We start from the raw sequence: 20,900 nt of genomic DNA on the forward strand, positions 1-20,900 counted from the left end.
TCCAGGAAGGCAAAGAAGAGGTAATGTCACTATGCTGCTGGTTAACTCAGTTTTATCCTGTTTCTGGGTCACAAGGATGAAGTGTGTCTGTTTATGACACACACACACACACACACACACACACACACACACACACACACACACACACACACACCCCTTATACAGACCTCATAGACAAAAGCTCCACTTTTATTTAGATGTTATATGACACATTTCTGGAACCAGGAAGTGTGCCATGTTGACTGACAGGATGTAGGATTGTGTTGTGTTGTGTTGGTGTGAATTATGCTTTGAGAGGACACAGTCACTTGACATTGCTTTTTTGAATATATTAATTAAGATTTAGGAATGTGTACATGAATCAGGATTTAGACGTGTACGCAAAGGGCAGACTTTATTAGCATGATGATTTTTCCTAAACCCAGCTGCACAAAACTTAAATAAAGAAACCATGAATTTCACCTAGTCAGCATCGGAAAAAAGAGCTTCCTCTCCAAACCGCCCACACCGCTTTCAGCCTTGTTGTGACTTGTTTGTCTGTCGTTGGAGGATTTCAGCTTCTTCTAGAACAATTGCACTTAAAAAACCTCAGCTCCAAAGGATGGGAGGTGGTTATGCAGCAACAGAACAGAGCTGAAAACACAAAAAAACCTGTGAGACCAAACTGGAAAATGCTCCCTATCCCAATACGATGTGGCCTCTCTTAGTATGCATGTCAGGTGCATGTATGCTATTGTTAGTTTCTCAACTAGTGTGTGTTGTCATGTGCAGCTGTTTGCTCTCCAGTTAGCATACTATGTAGTGAGTTAGTGGAGTTACAGCAGTGTGGAGCTTCTCCTCACTCTGAGCTTTTCTCTGATTTATTCTTAACATCTGTCTTTGGCAGGTGTGGGGAACCACTAGGTCCTCTCTCTAAGCCTGTGATGTAGCTATTACTGCAGGAAATGTGTGTTTCTGTGTGTACCAGTGTGTGCAAAATTGTGCAAAACAACAGAGCGGTCCTTCCTCCACCCCCTCTTTGGGATGAGTCATATTTGAGCCCTGTGTAATCTAAGCCTGTGTTTCATGTGTGTGAACAGACAGACCCTGAGCAGTGGTCCTGGTCCTGACTCCCTCTGGGGCAGTGAGTGGGTGAGACACGGCTATCAACAACAGGCCTAGGCAGCTTTGGTTTCAGGAATCTACTCGCCATGACACAGGCGTACACAGACGCACACACACGCGTGTGCGCGCACGCACACAGACCAAACACAAGTATACGTCCACAGAACCAAAGCTATATTCTTTTTCCTGATTAGTTCCTCCTTAAATAATATCAAGTAACAAAAGCTTGGTGGCAGATTTTGTGATTGGTTCAACTTTAAGGAAGTGTTAGCATCCAGAGGATGGGCCAGTGGATATCGTTTCACATGAAATCTAGTCTGACAAAATAGTTACCCTGTGTCTAACACAGGTAACTGTGCATCTATAGTCATAGTCACATGTGTATCCACCTGTGAGAGTGTGATTGCAGTACAGTAATGTCAAGACCAGGTTTGACACAGTCAACAATGGAGGCTCAAATATTTTGACTTTTTATATGAAATTTCACAGGGGAAGTGTGGTGACACAGGAAGTAGAGCCATGTCACAGAGAAAAAAGGAGTTCTATTTTGTGGATATTGAGCATTTCATTTCAAAGCCCCCCATTGCTGGTGTGACAAACTCTTTTAAAGGCACAGCTGGACTTTTAAAAGGGTCTTCTACATTTGCCCCCAGGGGGGAGACAACGTGTCCTGGATGGAGTAGCAGAAAGGTGATACTGGCAAAACGGTAGAGCAAAGCTGTTTCCCATTATGACCCTCGATTATTATAGTTCTATGTGCTTAAGGGTGTTATTTTGTCTAAAAAAAATTTCACCCATGTCAAATACTATAGTTAAAATTTAAGCTTTTATTTATTTTGACAGAAGCCAGTTCAGTATGTGTTGTTAGATATAGCCTACCCTGATATTGTCATTTCACAATGATGAAAAGGTAAGCGGGGGCCACGATAACAAAAATACAAGGATTGGACGACATTTTCATTTTGCAAACATTCTTCATGTAAGTCTTTTGGGACCAGCTTTTTTCAGAACTGCTTTGAATGAGAGTGCACCAGAAGCATACTGCCAAAAAAAAGGAGACAAACAAACCAAGGGAAATTAACATTATGGAGGCAAACTGTGGTGAACACCATGTTTTAATGCTCTGCTTTTCTGTTCACTTAAGCATAAACTCTTTAAAATTGGTCTCATTTAAGCCTAACCAGAGAGTCCTTCTCATAACATTTTATTTATTCTTTTAATTTTACCAGCCTTACCTGCCTGTGTGTGCTTTGTGTATGACAGAAAAAAACTCAAACATGAAGCATAAAACAAACATGAAAATCAGTTTTTGCAATATCCAAAATATTTTACAAGTGTATTAATCAGTGGAGCCCAAAGTTAAACTGATTAATAGGAGCCCGTTTATCATTCCTTTTGCATGCTGAATTGGCATTTAGTTTTTATTTATTACCTACATTTGGAAACAAGTGAAAATGTATTTGCTCTAGTTATGTGTTTGCCAGCTGTGATAATTTTGAGAAGTTACATAACAATTGAAAAAATGTTTCTTCAATGTCATAAAACAGAAAACACTCATCTTTCAGCAACATATTTTATTATTAAAACTCAGGCTTATAGGGGAATTTATGGAGCATGTTCTGTGTTCTGATGCCCTACTGTAAACCCCATACATATTGGTTGTAGTGAAGACTTTCTATACATCTAATACATATTGAGTGTTCTGAAGCCTTACTGTACAACTTACACATATTAAGTGAACTGACGCCTTTTCTGTACACCCCATACATATTGTGTGTTCGGAAGCCTTACTGTACACCTGATACATATTGTGTGTTCTTACTGAATCCTTTCTGGACCACAATACCAGAATTTATTTATTTTTAAAATCTGTCTTTGGCAGAGTTGTTTAATTGTGACGGGGGACCATTGTTGCATGTTAGTCACTCCCAAAGATATCTATGTTGCTAGTTTTGTAGTATTTAGAAACAAATCTGCTTTTGCTCTGTGTTTATAGACCATTTTCATTATTGCAGACAGCAGATATCATTATAAGAAGTCAGTTGGCAACTCAGCTTTTATCACAGCAAGGTGTTGAATTGAGATGACTTCTGAAAATAAAGCAAAACCAAAGACATTAAGTCACTAGATGTCTGTTATTATATTGTATTTGGACACAGGCAGGCTAGTAGCTAATAGTAAACTGTATATAAGGATTTCTTAGTGACAAATGGAGTGACTTCTTACTGCAGGTCCTTATTTAATTGGTTTTGGATCACTAATTGTGTTATTATCATTACCATCAGTGAATGATCTCTCAAGTGAGATGTGGATGTTATGCTATACAGATTTTTTCTTTTCTTTTTTTAGCCATAATAGTCACAGTTATGCTCTTGTCTGTGTCTCATCAGCATCACTAAGATTTTTTCCCACCACTACCTCATGTTATTGTTTTCTTATTGTTTCCACTGATTAATAAAAAAATTTAATACAGATGAAGAAAGAAGTTGAAGCTGTATGTAGAAGACAAATGAAGCAACTTATCCTAATCCTAAACCCCCATCAGCACATTTTATTGTGGCTGGATGTTTCATCATTACATTTTCCAAAGTTAATAATACATCTTAATTGGGTGTTATCTAACTGTAAGTTAAAATCTTAGCATTTAGTTTTTATCTTAGCTTTTAGTTTATGTCAGTAACTCTTTACTAAATCACTAAAGCAACACTTAAACTAATCATGCACCATCATTGGCTGGGACCTAAAACTACATAGGTTAATTTGGAAATGCGTAGCTCAGTATTGACTTAATGAACAAATCCACAGGTAGATGCTTTCCGGGTGCTGCTGGGCAGAGGCACACAGAACTGTTCAACTTGGACAGTACCACATACAGTACTTGTTTTGGTCAGTTTTCTTTTCTTCTTTTTTTAAAGTCATCAGCTATTTAAAGATTCGATCTTGACAATGTCTTTCTCCCTTCCTTTCTGTCTGAAGAGTGGGAGTGAATGCTAAGCTTTATTTGTCTGGAATTAACTGCTCAGTTCATCAATAAAGGTTGAACAGATTTACTGTCACTGTTAGTTTACAGTTTCACTGTGATATTTCATTATAAAACCTACGCAAATACAATATTTTCCCTCTTCTGTGCTTTGGCTACATTTTCTGATTCTTGTGTAATATGGGTGAAAATTAATACCTGATATTGTAGCTTATGTGTCTGTGTGTTTATGTTTGCATGTGAATGTGTATGCGCATATGCGTGGGCATGCGCATGCATGAATATGTGTAGTTTTTGTAACAGTACAAAGATATCCCAAGGGTTTTTTCCCCTTTTCTCATTACAAATGCTAATGTCACATTAATGAAATCGGCTTAGTTTAAGGTTTATAGCCTACACCGAGAGATTTGGCCTTGACACTTCCCACATATTTCAAGTTTAATCACATTTTTTTCTGTGAGCATACTGTTTTGAGTTACTTAGACCTACTGGCCCTGAGTGCAACTTTTTGGGGAAAAGTTTAAACCACACTAGCTGTGTGTTTTTGTAAATTGTCAGGTTATGCGCAGATTGCTAGCTGCTTCTGAGGGCAGCTGTAAATGTTGCAGCAGCAGTAATGTCTTAAGTGAAGAACTACCTAATGTAAACAATTTGGGTTAATGTGCTAGTAGTGGTTTGTAGAGTCAGTGGCTGTTAATCATTGCTCAACAGAGAGCTTGTCAGGCACAACAAAATGCCAGAGAGGTAATCATGGTTATAGATCCCTGGTTTTATGCAGCTACTTAACAACTGCATTTTCAATCATTTAACAGACTTAAATGTCAAAATACATTATTGTAAGTCGTAGGGGATTTTACTTTATTGCTTATTGATAATGTCCAAATGAATACAAAATATTATGCTGCAATTGAAAAATTAACTCCAATGCTTAGTATTAATAGTAGCATTTATATTTTTACCACTCATGCTTTTACCACATTTATGTCGCTTGATCGTGATCAGCAGCATTTTTAACCTTCACTTATTTTTTTTTCTTGCCTCAGTCTGCCATTTAAAAAAAAATATTTCATACATTTAAAGCTTAAAAAGAGAACAAGCAGGCAAGATTGCCCTATGTAATTAAAAGCCAATTTTGTAAAATTGATTAGATTATGCTAATCAAGGGAGATACTATCTTAAAAGCAGTGTGAGGAGGAGAGATAGTGGGTGTGTGAAGAGTGGAAAGGAGTGACAGTCCAGCCGCCATTACAAGCTGCTGATTTCTGCAGAGTGCTTCATAAAATGTCAGAGCGCTTCTCCCTGAGCAAGACACTGAAAAATGGCAGCGCTGTGATGTGCTGGCACCTCACCTGCTGCACTGTGTGTGTGTGAGGGATAGAGAGAAGAAGACAGAGTAGCAGTTTGTGTGCATCTGTGTGTGCTTTCCTGTTTGTGCATGTGTGCGTGCATGTGTGTGGGTTTCTCAGCCTGGATGCGTGTGTGTGTGTTTCCTTGTGTGTGTCCACACTGGCCTCCCTCCCATGTTGCAGTGAAGCAGAACACAGTGGCTGGCTGCCCGCTGCTTTGCCTCTCTCTGTCAATACAACACTATTCTCTTCCAGCCAGTCATTTTGAAATGTTTAACATTAAGTAAAGCACACTTATGAACAGGGCAATACAAAAGATGGACATATTGAGTTTAATGCTGGTGGATTTTGCCTCATATGCCTTATGTTGGGAGATTGTGGTTCTGAAACTAGTCAATAGCTGTTAAGACTTTCATCTAATTTCAGTGTTCGAATGCACCGCACTGATAGTGTGCCGATGTAAACACTGAACACGTTTTCTGTTTACTATTGGAATGTTAAACACATGTTTATCCTAATTTTCTATTCAATATTTGTCTGTTTGTGTTGAACAGAAAGTCTGAGTCCTTTTAATGAGGTTATTATGTGCAGAAGGTAAAATGAAAGTTTGCTCTGACCTTGAGTGGTACTAAAAAGAGTTGTAAGATCATAGGTAAAAGAATTGTTTTACAATGATTTACTGGTAATTAACCAGGGCCTGTTGAGATGTAATGGTTGATATTAGGGCTGCATTTCAGTTGTTTTCATTATTCATTAATCTGTCAGTCATTTTCCTAATAAATCAATTAATGATGTGTCCTATAAAAGGAATTCGAATGTAATAAAGAAACGCAATAAATCCTCAAAATTAATTTGTGCTCGCAAAATGACATAAACGTATAAGCAGTTGTTAAAATAGTTGCAGATTAATTTATTTCAGTTGACATCAATGTGAGAAGCTCTTATTTTTGGTGTTGCGCCTAAATTTGTCTTATAAATATGTGGTCTAAACCAGTGTGTAATGTAGTTTGCTCCTAGATTTTCTTAATTTTGCAATATTCTATAAAGTAGCCAGTGAACAAACTGAATGATAACAAATTAAATTACTATACATTGCAGAAATCTTTAACCACTTTCTGAATTTGCCAGTTTGGCCAGTAAGGAAGTAACATGGTCAATGAAGCTTTGAGTGGCTACGGGGTATATTAAAAAACATGGTCTGTGGCTGTACATGTGTTAGCTAATCTGTTGTGTTGAACAATATATAATATACTCCAAGAACTTGATCAAGTCATGCTCTTGGAAATGGTAGCCATGAATTAAGTTATTTCTGCCTCCTTTCTGTCACATTTTTCAGCGTAACCTGAGTTATCGCGAGTAAAGTTTAAGTTAAACGAAACTGATTTTAAATGGTTTCTTCGCATGGAAATGGACAGAAGGGGCTCCAATGATTGCTCAAGCAAGGCTTGCTGCTCTGTGGTTATTCCATTGTTCTGTCACTGTCAGTTTGTTTTGCTATTTGACATGCATGTCATTTGCATTATGCATATCTCGAGTACTGAGCTCATCCCCCCACTCTCTCTCACTCCCTCACCACCACATTTCTCTCTTCTTCTATTTTCCAGATTTTTCCTGATAACTGATGCTATTTCCTGTTATTCTGTTTTATGTATTTTTCCATTTCCCGTATTTTGTAAAGTGAGAGGATATCTTCTTTAGTATCAAACAGTAAATAACACTCAACAAAGCCAAACTGATATGAGCTAAAAATAAAACTTTATATATAAATAAGATATTTATTTATACAATGTACTATTTTTGCTTTTTGATTGTAGTCATTTGAATCATTTTACAATAAATGTATAATTAAAAAAAATGAGCACCAGAACATGTAATGATCAGGTTTTTACTTCATATAAACAGCAATAACCAAAGTTATGTAGCAAACCTTTTTAGATTATACAATTTCCTTTCATACCTTTTAGATATTTTGAATTTCTGGTTAGAATAACAATCTGTAAGAGAATGCACAAGGCAAAGGTGACTCTGTACTCCGATTGTTACTTTAAAACATCAGCTCTCTTCGGCTTATCTGTGCGGCATCAATATTAATGTAATTTCTTTTTTTTTTTTTTGTAAATGCAAAACACAAAGGTACAGCAGTTATAGTGGTGCAACCAACCAGAGCAATGTCGGTGGAACTAATGAGACAGAATAAAACTTCCATTTTCAGTTGATTTAGAAATGTAGAATTGTGGAAACGTCTACAAATCTCTTGTTAAATACTAGAGAATTAGTTGCTGTATTTAGTATATGGGATTGATTTTTACAAAGAGAGTTGTGCACATAGTAGCTATCTAAGCTCCAAGTGTAAGGCCTCAGGGCACATTTTTTGCAAATCATCAGTTTGATTCTGCATTCAGTTACAATGAAGCTCTATTGTGACAATTGAACTAGAGCAAATGTAAAATACCAGAATATGTAATCGAAATGTTAATTAACCCTTAGAGGCATTCACTTATAATACACATTATCCCCAGTCTTGCATATGTGTCTGGGTCTACATGAGAAGAAATGTGCTTGCTAAATTCAATGAGATGGGGTTTATTTTGTGTTTTCAAGCTCCTCTAAAGTGCTTATAGACTCTTGCAGACACATGCAGCCAGTGGCGAGCAGATCTGGTTCAGTGTGCAGAAAAAATGTAATGAGCTGTGAGACTGGCACATGACTGTAAGTGGTTAGCAGAGGGAGAAGGGGAGATTCATCTGGGATGATGCACACTTCTGTTTTTTCTTTTCTTCCGTGAAGACCCTGTTTAGTTATCGTAAGGAGAATTATTACCTTTGGCTGAATGCAGACGCGGAAGAGCACAAGAGATGGGAATTTTCTTTTTGAGCTTACTTTACGACACTTAAAATTATGTGTATGTATGTGTTTGTGTGCACACAGATACACAAACGCACAAACACTGGTTCTCAAACACATGCACTTAGACAAACACTCAATACTGGCTCATTCTCTTCTATTTATGGCCAGGAAATGGGAGTAGTGCTATGTCTGGTTGAGCTGAGTAACACTATTCTGTCACACATAGGTTTGACATCAAACACAAGTGACAAGCCTATCCTATTCCCCTCACCGAGTCATCACCATGTCCCAAAATCACATTATTTTGACTGGGAACCCAGCAGAGACGGATGGTGAGTAGGGGTGTTGAGTTCTAGCCTTTGGCATCTACAGTATGCTTGAAAAGGCAAATAAAACCATTTGGCAAGAGCTGATTTCTAGTCATTTTAAAAATATACAGAATGCATGCAACATGCCATTTGGTTTTATAGTTTATCTAAAGCTTCTTACAGCAAGAATGATACACATGTGTGTTCCAACAGGGACCAGTGAATACTGAATCTGGAAACTCTTCAATGCTAATGCCACGCTCTACCATTTTTTATGCACAGGACCACATCATTACCTTTTTGCCCTGGCAGGCAGTAAGCAGCTCTAGTGTGGTAAGCTCCCATGTTGCATGGAGGCAGGCAGTGGTGTGGCTGTAATAAGACCTGTGGCCAGCACCACTGCCAAGGCTAGCTGAGGCGGGGTGAGAGATGGTGCCTATCCCCTACATGTCCTGCTCTGCCATCTGTCACTGGGCAGGAGCAGAGCCGAGAGAGGGGTCTGAGTCACTCCAGTTGTTGTCACCTAGATAGGCCACATTGGGGCATGCTGTCTGTTTGTACTTCTTTCAGGGATTGGCTCATTGAGTTTATGAAGCACATATGCAGCAAATTTTAAACCATGATTTTGTGATATAACACGGACGTTAACTTGTGCAGTATAAATATTTTTTCCACAAATTAGAAATTTGCTTCGGTCCTTTTTACACAGTGTCATGAAATGCTACATTGACACCCTAAAGGAGATAAAGGAGCAATTAAGTTTATTAATTAAATAATTTTCAATCAAAATTTCTAAACATCTCCAGATTTTCAGCTTCTCAGATGTAAGAGCTTGTTGCTTTCTTTGTTTCATGTGATAAACTTTGGGTTTTGAAATGTTAGTAGGATAAAGTAAGAAATATGATGGCATCATCTTGGGATTAGGTAAATTAGGTAATTTTTTTAAATTATTGTAATCAAATGATGAATCAACAGCTGCAGAATAAATCATACTATTTATGTTAAAATATTTCAGATTCTTCAACCAGTGCTGTATAACTAGATCACACAGTACACTCTGTCTCTTTAAATGTTCTCTGAGTTGTTGTTTAAGTATAGACAAAGGTTGTCTCTTAATTTTTGCCAAGATGCCTGGTTATGTCATTTCCTGGCCAACGGTGTGTGTGCAGAAAAGGGAGGGATAAGGGAGGAGATGAGGGGTCATACAAGCTTGTGTGTGCACTCTGCTGTAAGCAAGATGATCTTACTCAGTTTAGTGTTCAGTGCCAACAAGCGTGCAAAATAAATATGTTCACATCCATATGTACTTGTTGTGCCTACAAAAAAAAACACACCCACATAAATGTATAGAAACAGAAAGGCAAGGGAAGTTAAAACTATGCGATTTAGCAACGGCTATACAAGGTCAGAAACAAAAAAGAAGTTGTTGCTGATTAAGTGTCAATGACCTCACTTTCACAAAGTGCAACAGAAAGTACCTGTGTGTGTGTGTGTGTGTGTGTGTGTGTGTGTGTGTGTGTGTGTGTGTGTGTGTGTGTTTGCATGTGTGTGTTTCAATAATGAGAGATTCATGGGGACTGACTGACAGTTGTTAGTCACTTGTTAATCAGAAGAGCTTCTGGACACTAACATTTCTTATAAAGAACTTTCATTATTTACTGGAAATGGTAATACAAACAATTCAATATGTTTGCTTTGAGTAATACACCACCAGCTAAGTGTCGGTAAAAACCAATGACACTGATTAAACCAGAATGCTAATGGTGGATTACTCATTCCGATCCTCTTCTGTACCAACAACCTTCATCATGACGAACTTGACGTTTTTCTTGTTAGCTGCTCTGAGCAGGACACAGCTAAACTGAGGTCTCCGTTTGACACAGTTGCAGATCACAATAAAGGGCGGGGAGTAAGAGATCCAGAGGGAAGAGTGAATGTTATAGAAACGATGATGATAGGCTTTGTTGGCTGCAGTAAGGACAAAAAAGAAAGAAAGCTGGGAGCTACCATGTGTCTTTGAATGGGGTCAGGGCATCATGGGGAATAATGCATTTCCCCTTCTCTTGCGCCAGGCGCTCCTTCCATTACGGGTGGAGAAGAGACATTGTGTCCACACACTGATTACCACTGATCCATGCTGATGACTCTGTTGGCGGATTATCTCAGTTAGTATCAGCCATCTGTTACTGTGTGTGTGTGTGTGTGTGTGTGTGTGTGTGTGTGTGTGTGTGTGTGTGTGTGTGTGTGTGTAAAAGGGGTGAGGAGGAAAGGGGCCAGAGTTAGACACACAGGAGTATAACACACACACACATATTGGCACACATGTATTGGCTGTCTTTTGTAAAACCACTGCACACGTAACCAAGCACCATTACATACATGCAACACAGAAATACAACACCAGAAAACAAAGGCATGATGTAGGGCCTTATACCAAGCAGCACAGGCCATTATACCACCATTAAATGCACACAGTCTATGTCTTCTTTATGCAATTCTGCCCCCCTTTAAGATGATACTGACATGCGAAGCCTGCAATATGAAGGCTGCATGCAATCATAAAACCACACTATTTCCTGAAGGGCAGCTGCATCTAGCCTCTATTAGCTGCATGCATTGACAGCTGGGTGCTGTGTTGTATTTGTGGACTTGACTCTGAATCCAGCATTGGAACACATAAATCATAGTTCGGCTATTAGCATAAATTCTCCCTCTCCTTGCATCTGCAAGACCTACTGTTTCTGGTTGCACTGCTCTGTGTTGATTGGTTGGTGTTGTTCAAGTCAAATTGATTTAGCTGTTCACAGAGATTATAATGCTCGCCCTATACCACCACTGTGGTGTGCTGTTAATTACCTATAAAATCAAGCTAATTCTGATGCTAAATCCATTTTAATTTCTCATAATTAAGTCAGGATTGGATCCTTAAATACCTTGGCGCTACATTATTGTTGCAATCACTGTTGTGGCTGTGCATTTGGTGGTACATTGCTGAGCTCAATCTTATTATTGTTATTAGATTTAATTGGACTAAGTGATCAGTTTGAAGTTGTCAGAGGAAGATGGACTTGCCTCGCAGTCATTTTTCCCCCGCTATCCTTTCTTGCTCTGTCTCTCATCCCAGAAAGAGGCCCTTTGAGAGATTGTGAGAGATGAGAGGAGATGAGGGGGAGGGTAGTACTGCTTTACACCTCTGCAAAGGAGGGATTGCTTTTTTGTTGTTTGTTAGGGGGGAAATCAATTCTGTTCACATCATCACATTTTGACAAGGCGAGGCATTAAGTGCAGATATTGAGAAATGACAGGAATGGTTTACAGTCTGTTCTTCATCTTCCCTTTTCCTTTCTTCTGTCTTTTTACTACAACAAAATCAGAGTGCATTGTCTTACTTACCTCTTTTCCCTCAATCTATCTTTTTTTCTTTTTTTTTTCTATTCTCTATTCTTCTCTTCCTGTTTTTTCCTTCCCCCTGAAAAGGTAGAGAATGATCCGCTTCACTTATCAGCTGACACCACGTAAGCTTGCTCGTCCTCTGAGACACGAGCCTTTTGTTTTCATGTGCATTATGATAATTATAAAGGGCCACAGCTCCTCTCCATTTTCATCACTTGTTTAATGATACTTAAATTTTTTGTCAGGAGCAAATGTGGAACAAAGTTTTTCACTTTTCATCTTCTGCAAAGAATTCGTTATTTTTTTTACCATGTTTTTTTTTTCACCCTAACCTGACATTTAAAGGGTGACAGCCGAGGTGAAGAGCAGAAAGTGTGACAGCCATTCATGCAACAAAATGTGACGGAGAAGTAACAGTTAGGAGTACAATAAAAGACACTCAGCCAGAAATGTTATCTTATAAGTAATATGTAAAGTGAATTTATTTGCTATTTGATTTGATAATTTGGTTCTTGAGCTCACATTCTGTCACCTTGTACAAGACGTGACTATAAAGGACCTTTGACCTTGCTCATAATTACACAACCACCATCTTTTCACTGCAGCAATGGCTGCCCAAGTCCAGTGGCACACCAGCCTCCTCCCTGTGGACTGCAGCAGGTTTTCTTGTCATCCGTGCCTCTCGCTCTCCCACTCTCCCTCTCTCTTGTCAGTGTTGCTCCTGGCGAAAGGCTGATACTTGATATTCAGAGGATAGCAGCTTTTGTCTCAGAGATTTAATCAGTGGCTCTGCTCCCACTGCAGAGGAGGGAGGGGGTGGGGGGTGGAGGGGTGGCAGTAGAGAGGGAAGGAAAGAGAGATGGAGGCAGAGACTGTTTATGTGTAATGACACAATAACAAAGCCTGCCTGTAAAACACAATCTGCAAACTGTGCTTTTGAAGGGGATTTTCAGTCCTGGATTAGTGTCAGGCAGAGGGATATGGAAAAGGAGAAGAGAGAAAAAGAGTCAGGTTGATGTGATAGACAGGGGAGGTGATTTTCTATGTGTGTGAGTGTGAGTGTGTGTGTGTGTGTGTGTGAGAGAGAGAGAGAGTGTAGGGCTTGAAATGTGTGAGTGTGTGTAAATTAATGTGTTTTGACACAGTTTTTTTATTTGGCTGCACAAGTTAGCGTCTGTGTGGGCACAGCCACATTGTGTTCTCAGTTGTAAGCAAAAGGGGATTAAAGTTGAGTAATGTAAGCAAAATATTTGGTTGCAGAATGACCAAATGTTTCTTGTGAGGGTTTATGCTGTTGGTTGGTTGATAATGGCTGGCATGTTGACTCTGATAATGGACAGCTACCGTGTTGGTTAATGCACCCATCATCTAAAAGCCTCTCCATTTAGTTCTACTTCCAACTGAAAGGACTCAATGTTGAGCAATGTTGTCTTTAAAGGCCTGAAAAAGCTCTTAAATTTAAATGACAGTTTTTTCATCACGGAGGTGTAAAGGGATCCTGGTTGTTAAGCACAGGTGTGCATGTGTGTCTCTGTGTGAGTGAAAGTTCGTTTGCACGTTTGCCACTGTGTCTAAGAGAGAAGAGTAAAAATCTTTTTTTTTTTCCATATGAACTGTCATTCAAAACATTTTACTTCAGCCTCAGCAAAAGTGACTGTTGTGTTGCGAAACTAATTCTATGCATTTTCTTTTGTCAAAACGTAAAACTTGCTTTGTTGTCCAATATCAAGAGCCCTTAAAGATGTCAACCTCCTTCCCCAGTCATATAGATTTAATAGAGACTGGGAGCCAGTGAGCATGGCTAAAGAGAAATATTGTTCAGGGGAAGTGAGATGTGAAAGGAAAAGAGTCAGGGGATGTGCACGTGTGTATTTGTTTGTGCATGCTTGTGTTTTAACGTGTTGCGTTGGTTTGACACTATGCATTGTGTGCATGGGTTTAGGCATGTGTGTACGGGTGAGTGTGCTTTGCTATTGTAACCCTGCTGATTGGATTGTGTTTGACAGATATGGAGTCTGGAGAGCGGCTGGCCTCCCCTGCGCCCACCCTGTCTGCTGCTCGCACCTCCTCCCCTGCGGCCTCTTCCTCCTCCTCTTCTTCCTCTTCTTCATCCCCCGCTCCCCACTCTAAGAGCAGCCTGGCCCCAAGCCCCTCAGCACTGGGATCCACTCTCACCACCTCTGGTAAGAAATACTTTTCTCCTTCTGTCAGTCTTCAATCTCAAAAATGGTGTGTACAGTACCAAAGACAAAATACCAGCACGCATTACTAACAGTTTCCATGTAACCATAAAACATGCCAAATATGGTCCCCTTCATGTCTTGATACCATTCAGAGTCCTCCTCATTTCTTTATCATGAAAAATGAGTTTCCCCCAGTATTAATTATACAGTTATTTTGCAGCCTGTGTGAATACACCTCTCTCCCAGCTACAAGGATTTTTTTTCATGACAGCTTGGGTTGCAATTGAAAAGCTGCTGCATTAATGAATCCCAAACAATTAGGGGGCTCTTTTGTGTGAGAAACACACACATGCTTCGCCATGTATCCTGACAACCTTCAGCTCTCTTGCTCCAGCTGCCTGGAGTCAGGCTCAGCAGGACATTGTGTGGGTGTTTTTAGGTGTGTGTGTGTGTGTGTGTGTGTCTGTGTGTGTGTCTGTGTGTGTGTGTGTGTGTGTGTGTGTGTGTGTGTGTGCGTGAGTGAGAGAGAGACTCTGCCTGTATGGTTTAACATTTGTCAGCCACTCAGTGTCTAGTCAGCCCTGTCCAGCAAGTGGCCTCCTTTCTGTGTATTGGTCAAAGCCATTAGGCAAGAAGTAGTGTGTATATTTAGTGTGAATCTGTTTGTATTAGTGTTTGTATTTCTGTGAAGCTTTTCAAATATCCCTTGTAAGAGGGAGTGAATCATTTGCTTATACTCTCTTTCTCCTCATCTCTTAATGTCTTACTGTTTTTTTCAGGCCTACTTTTCACATGCACACACACACATAGAGTATAATCCATGGTTACACTGAGCACGGAATAGAATTTTCAGGTTTCTCCATAATTGTTGTGTTTTCTATCTGTTATAAGAGGAAAAAGAAGAAGAGAGCAAAATAAAGCCCCTTGTTTTTATCTTCATGTCCTTAGTGTTGCCCCAAAGAAGACGCCATTAGGAGCATCTCCTCCTTATGCATTATACATCCCTCTTACCCCTCTGTGCCATTACGTGTGCTCAGATTTTCTAGATAAGCGATTTTGGACTGAGCGTCAAATGAAATGCTGAGAGGCAGGCTGTTAGCTCTGAAGTTCTGCTGTGCTTTGTGGGAATCAAGCAAGCCAATTCTTTTTCATTTTATGCAGTGCCTTGTTCAGTCTGTGGATTGTAATTCAAACATACAGTATATACCTACACACAAACATTCATATATATGTTTTATATGCACGTAAGGCAAACAATGGATTTCATTCCCTTTACTTTCCCAGGTCTCAAGTATTATGATATAAAAGAACAACATTATCAACAATAGTACTGTAAGTCAAGTGTACTGTGTAAGCAGGTAACATCAGCAATTACGTATTTCACAGATATGGTATTTTCACTGACTGTGCAGACATTGATTCAAGGCCCTTTGCCAACGTGCCACAATGACCACAAACCGTGTGATTTTGTGTGTGCGTGGGTGTGTGTGTGTTTGTGTGCGTGTGCACACGCGCACGCACGTACACATGTGTATCATTGATGAGGATATCACTTGGAGAATAAAAGCTGATCAGCGCTTGTAGCAGTCTCTCCTTCTGGGATCAACTCACGGATGCAATTAACTTAAATCTGTCTGTGGAAATTTGATTGACTGCAACAAACAACAAATTAATCCCCCTTCGGCAGCATCCAAACATGAAAAAAGCAGGCGGTGCAGTTTGTCAGAGAGGAGGAAGGATTGAAACAGAATGAGAAAGAGGGCAAGGAAACGAGAGCAAGACAGACAGAGACACAGAGTGAGGAAGAAAGAGCAGGTAATCCTAGGTATGTCTTGCCCATGCTTCTTTCTCGCTTCAAATTTTTATATTTAATTATTCACCTTCTGGAAAATCTGCATTAATATAGAAAAGGCATTTGCAGATGTCACTTTGTGTTGCCTAGAAAGGAAAGGGGTGAGCGGGGGAGAGGTGGGCACCCCAGGCATAAGTGAATGCTGTGGCTGGCCTTTCTGGGGGTTGCATTGCAGTCGTTTATCTTCGTATCCGCTAGCTGACGCTGGCAAGCCAGCTCTACATATTCAGCATATTCTAATGGCATTCAAAAGGCAGATTTTGCTGCCTTGTGGTGCACACGGGACTTGAAGCAAAGGACTATACTTTCCTACGTCAGAATGCTGGCATGCTACTATAGTTGTGTTTCTCACCATATAACCAGGAACCTAACCCACTTAGTCTCTGCGATGCATCAGTAGACAATGTTCATTAATAGTCTTCTTCAATGGATTGTGCAGCATTACAGTATGTACAGCGCATACATAACAAGGCTTACTTTGTAAAGTCTCCCTCTGGGTAATTAGATCCCAGACTGCATTAGTTTAGAAAACATTGTGCCCCAGTGTCACTCTGTTTTATATTTCTGTGGTGTGTGCAAGTGTATAGTAGTTTGACATTTTCATCTGCATTGTGCACAACACTTTCCTTTCCTTCAGTCATCACTTTTCTGCATGTGTATTACCTGGCTTATGCAGAGGCATCAAGCAGGCTTGCTCTCTTTTTCTGGAAGAGAAATTGAATTTGCATGAGATATGCTCACACCAAATTGCATCTGACTCTGGGAGGAGGTAATATGTGGCAGTCGCCCCTGCCAGAAATGATTGTGCTCAGGAAAACGCTAGATGATGATGATGTTGATGAAGTATTCTTCTGTGCTGAAATTGAATGCCCAAAAGGATAGGAGGAGGTTAGCTTTTTACACCTTATACACACACGTTTCACTTTGTCAAGAATAGTCACTGTGCAGCATATTCTGATACCCACTTCAAACTAAAGAAATACCAATACACAAAAAGGTCAAGGTCGAAATGGGATTATAATAGATGTGATTTAGATCTTTTTGTATAGACATACAGTAAGCATCACACAGAAGCAAAAGTCTGTCTGTCACGCTCAGAAGCGATATAACTGCTTTTTAAAATTAGGTGCAGTGTGTACTCAGTGGAAGGTAAATCTTAAGTTAATTCTTACACAAATAGAAGACAGGCGTTCTGCATTTAATTCTTCTGTAGTCAAGTAGATAAAAAGTGACATCTTCAAGAGAGTTTTAAATCACATTTTTACACCCTGTCAAGTCTTACATCAAGAGAGAGTAATTTGAGAACATTGTTCTCAGTCTACACAATAAATATATACAAAATTAACATTAGGGCAATGAGTCGTGCTTAAGGTGCGGTAAACAACTGTCACTAGCTGCACACTAACATCAATATTGCACCTTACTGAAGAAAGGATTGGTTAAATATATACAGATAGTAAAATTAAGCCAGTAGTGAGTATTTTTAGAGTTCAGAGTAAAACTCATTTTCTGGATGGAATTTATCATTTAATCCTGTGCTTTTATAATGAAAGTAATACAGTACCCTGAAACGATAAAAAGCCAATAAACACTACATACAAAAAAAAAAGAAAAAACTAATTAATAAGAAACTCAGTCTATTAACCAATCTGTCAAGAAGAACAGATTGGTTAACAGACTGTTTGAAGATGTGATACAAACAAAACAGTAAAAATGTCAAAAACTTTTACAAACAACATCATTTCTCACTGTACAATATTTAGGCAGAACAGAGAAGACTGTGTTCATTTAAAATTAATAAGTTAAACATTCAGAAAATATCTCCCTTTGTTTATTTGCACCATTGGGCAGTTTATGTGTGTTCTTAGACACAGCTATTTGTATTGGATCACATTTAAAAACATTTGAAATCATCCTGCTTGCTTTGGATCTATTTCAGGGCTGTTTGGAGCAGCAGGAGAGCAACCCTTCATTGGCTCCACATTGTCAAGTGCCTTCCCTCTGGTCAACCACCCAGCCTTTGGAGCCATCTACACTGCCGGAGCAGGCAGGCCTGAGTTTGGAGGCCTGGGCTCCCTGGGCATGTCAGCTGCTCTGGCTGCCCACCCCCAGCTAGGAGCCCTTTCTGGTATGATGGGGACTTTTTGGGTGGCAGTTGGCTCAAAGGAAAGTGCATTTTTCTAATCCTTTCCTCTCCTCTGCTCTCCTCTGCTCTCCTCTCCTCTCCTCTCCTCTCCTCTCCTCTCCTATCCTATCCTCTCCTATCTCAACAGAGTGGTGGCGAGCTGCTGAAGCCCATGGACGGGGAGCTGCTGCTTTTCTCCCTTCCTTCATTGGATTCCCTCCATTTTTCACTCCTCATATTCAGCCCAACCACAGCGCCAGTCCTGTCCAGAACAGGATGCCTGGCAAGAATAGCAATGCCCCACCTAAAGGTACCACACTATCCAAAAGACTTGTGCATTGATCCTCACAGTTACAGTATATTACAATGAATTAGTAAAGGCACTTTGTACTGCAAATAAACAACCTAACACGTATCTCTCCTCATCCACCATTTCTTTCCTTCAGCCTTCTTCCCCAACCAAAATCCACTTTGTTTTGTGATGAGCTTTTTCTTTTTCAAGACAGACTTAATGACTTTCAGTCCACACTTAGTGATTCTGTCAGCCCACTTTCTCCCTCTTTCTCTTGTGTTCCCTTTTGCAATCTCTGTTTCTTGCACTCTTTTAATTTCACAGTATCTTTTAATTTATCTTTTATTATGTAAACCACTAATGTTGGGCTTGTGCCTCACGCAGCCAGCATGTTTGATGAGATACATGTATAAATCAATATTTTTATTACAGTTTTACAGTCTGCACTTAGTTCCAGATATTTCATTATCCTGGGCAACAAAGTTTTCAGCAGAGATGGAGCTGATTAGTCATACAGTAGATCTGTTTTGTGTTTCTAGGGGTGAATGGGGCAGTGAATGGTAGTGGCGTCTGTCCTCCAACCACACAATCAGGGAACTTTTCTGCAAGTCCAGCTCCTGTTCAGGCAACCACCAAACCGACCAAAAATTCAGACCCCACTACTCGCCGTAGCAGCCCTCAGAACAACCCAGGAGACCTGGTGGCAAAGCCGACCCAGAAATCTAAAGAAAAGGTTAGTATTGACATTTAGTGTATTCAGATTGAAAGGAGATATAAAATGAGTTATTTATGCATTATACTGTGAAGCTCCTTGTACAGTTTAGAGACAGTGGCACTGAAGAAGCTGGAGGTACTATAGGATGGACAGGATCAGGGTACATCAGAGGGAAAGCTCATGTTAGAATATTTGGAGATAAATTATGAGAGGCCAGATTGAGGTGGTTTGGACATGTTCAGAGGAGAGATGGTGAATATATCGGTAAAAGGATGCTGAGGTTGGACCTGCCAGGTCCTAGAGGAGTGAGAGCTGATATGAAGTTAGTTGAGAGAAAAGAATGCACATGGAGGCACATGGTTCATAGTGGCAACCCCTGAAAGGGAGAGGAAAAGAAGAAGAAGATACTGTGAAGCTCATTCTTGCAAATTTTCCTGTCATTTCAGAAGCCACGAAAGAAGCCAGCAGACAATTCTGTGGCAAGCAACAGTGAATCTGGAACATCTTCAGATAGCTCAAGTGACGGGTCCCTCAGCAGTGATCTGGAAGACCTGGCAGAGGACGATGAAGATGATGATGATGACGATGAGGATGATGAGGAAGAGGACAAACAAAGTGAATTTTCTGACTCTGAGAAACAGACAAAAAAGAACACAAAGGTAAAGGAGAATGGTAAATAATAAAGAGTTAAAATAGCTTGTATTAAACTAAAGTAATAACCCACAAAGACATCTGTTCCTCAGCCTCTTTGTACACGATGCACTTGACTCTAGTTGGTAGCCTTCATTCACTAAAATAATGCTTGAAATGCTGAATTAATTTAAATGAATTATCATACCACAAGGCTATCCTTTGTTTTAACAGATCTTTATTTCATCCCCAGGTTGTAATACCCAACTTTGGAACTGCTAAGACAGACACATCAATCTCTGGGGAACGCCGAGACAAAAAAGTTACCCAGGCTCAGAAGATCCCTTCCAACCCCCCAACTCTTGTGCCCTTACCCTGCTCTGTCTCCCCTCCTGCCGTGTCTCAAAATTCGCCGCTGGCCTTGCACAGTTCCAGGTCCTGGCCAGAGGGGACAATGCAACACTTCAGTGTGATTCAGTCAACTGGCCTGGCTGCCAACTCAAAGCCCCTGGCGCTCCTCACTCAGTCCCAGAGGGAGTCGTCACCGTCTTCCTCCCCTATAGCCCTCACCACATCTCCAAAGCCACTTGCCAGCACCGCGTCTCCCAAACCTCCTAAACTGCTGCCCTCCACGTCCCCTCAGCACCTGCCCCTCTCCCTGTGTTCTTCTCCTAAGCCTCTTTCTGTTCCCTCTCCACCTCGCTCAACTCTTCCTCTGTCTACCTCCCCAAAACCTTTTGGCTTGACCTCACCTGTAACAAGCTCCCGGAAGTCCTCACTGAAGCCACCTCAGCACAGGGTTCCTAGCGCTGCCAAATCTAACAAAAGGAAACTGCTGGAAGCTTCACTTGCGCAGATCAATGAGTTTAGGCTGAAACAGGTAAGACAACCCGATAACTGCAGTTGAATAATTATTATTTTTACAATATCCACACAAATGAGTTTGCCATGAGTTTTTATGCCAGGTGACCTTCCTGCTGCATCCCTCCCATTTTTATTCGGGTTTGGGATCGGCGCTGGGAAGGTTGCCCTTGGCAGCAAGGCAGTGCCACAGCTGGTGGGGTGGGTATTGAACATGTGGTCTTCTGCATTCCAAACTCAGTGCTTTACCACTGAGCCACGAGG

General features: G+C 40.3%; 1 protein-coding gene across 18 annotated transcripts in view; it reads left to right on the forward strand.

Annotated features, from left to right (window-relative positions):
• Nucleotides 1-20,900, forward strand: part of baz2ba (bromodomain adjacent to zinc finger domain, 2Ba) — a 65,696-nt gene that overhangs the window by 19,794 nt on the left and 25,002 nt on the right. For 17 of the 18 annotated variants that reach the window (XM_067496092.1, XM_067496090.1, XM_067496084.1 and 14 more), the window contains 6 exons: nucleotides 13,985-14,161; nucleotides 17,953-18,141; nucleotides 18,287-18,448; nucleotides 18,970-19,163; nucleotides 19,592-19,804; nucleotides 20,029-20,655. In XM_067496092.1, the coding sequence (XP_067352193.1) occupies nucleotides 13,987-14,161; nucleotides 17,953-18,141; nucleotides 18,287-18,448; nucleotides 18,970-19,163; nucleotides 19,592-19,804; nucleotides 20,029-20,655 (1,560 nt within the window). In that variant the 5' untranslated portion in view covers nucleotides 13,985-13,986. Of the gene's footprint in view, nucleotides 1-12,062; nucleotides 12,101-13,984; nucleotides 14,162-17,952; nucleotides 18,142-18,286; nucleotides 18,449-18,969; nucleotides 19,164-19,591; nucleotides 19,805-20,028; nucleotides 20,656-20,900 lie in introns of all 18 variants that reach the window. The other variant, XM_067496089.1, reaches the window with a different exon arrangement.

Source organism: Channa argus, chromosome 2, assembly GCF_033026475.1.
Source record: "Channa argus isolate prfri chromosome 2, Channa argus male v1.0, whole genome shotgun sequence".
NCBI lineage: Eukaryota > Metazoa > Chordata > Actinopteri > Anabantiformes > Channidae > Channa > Channa argus.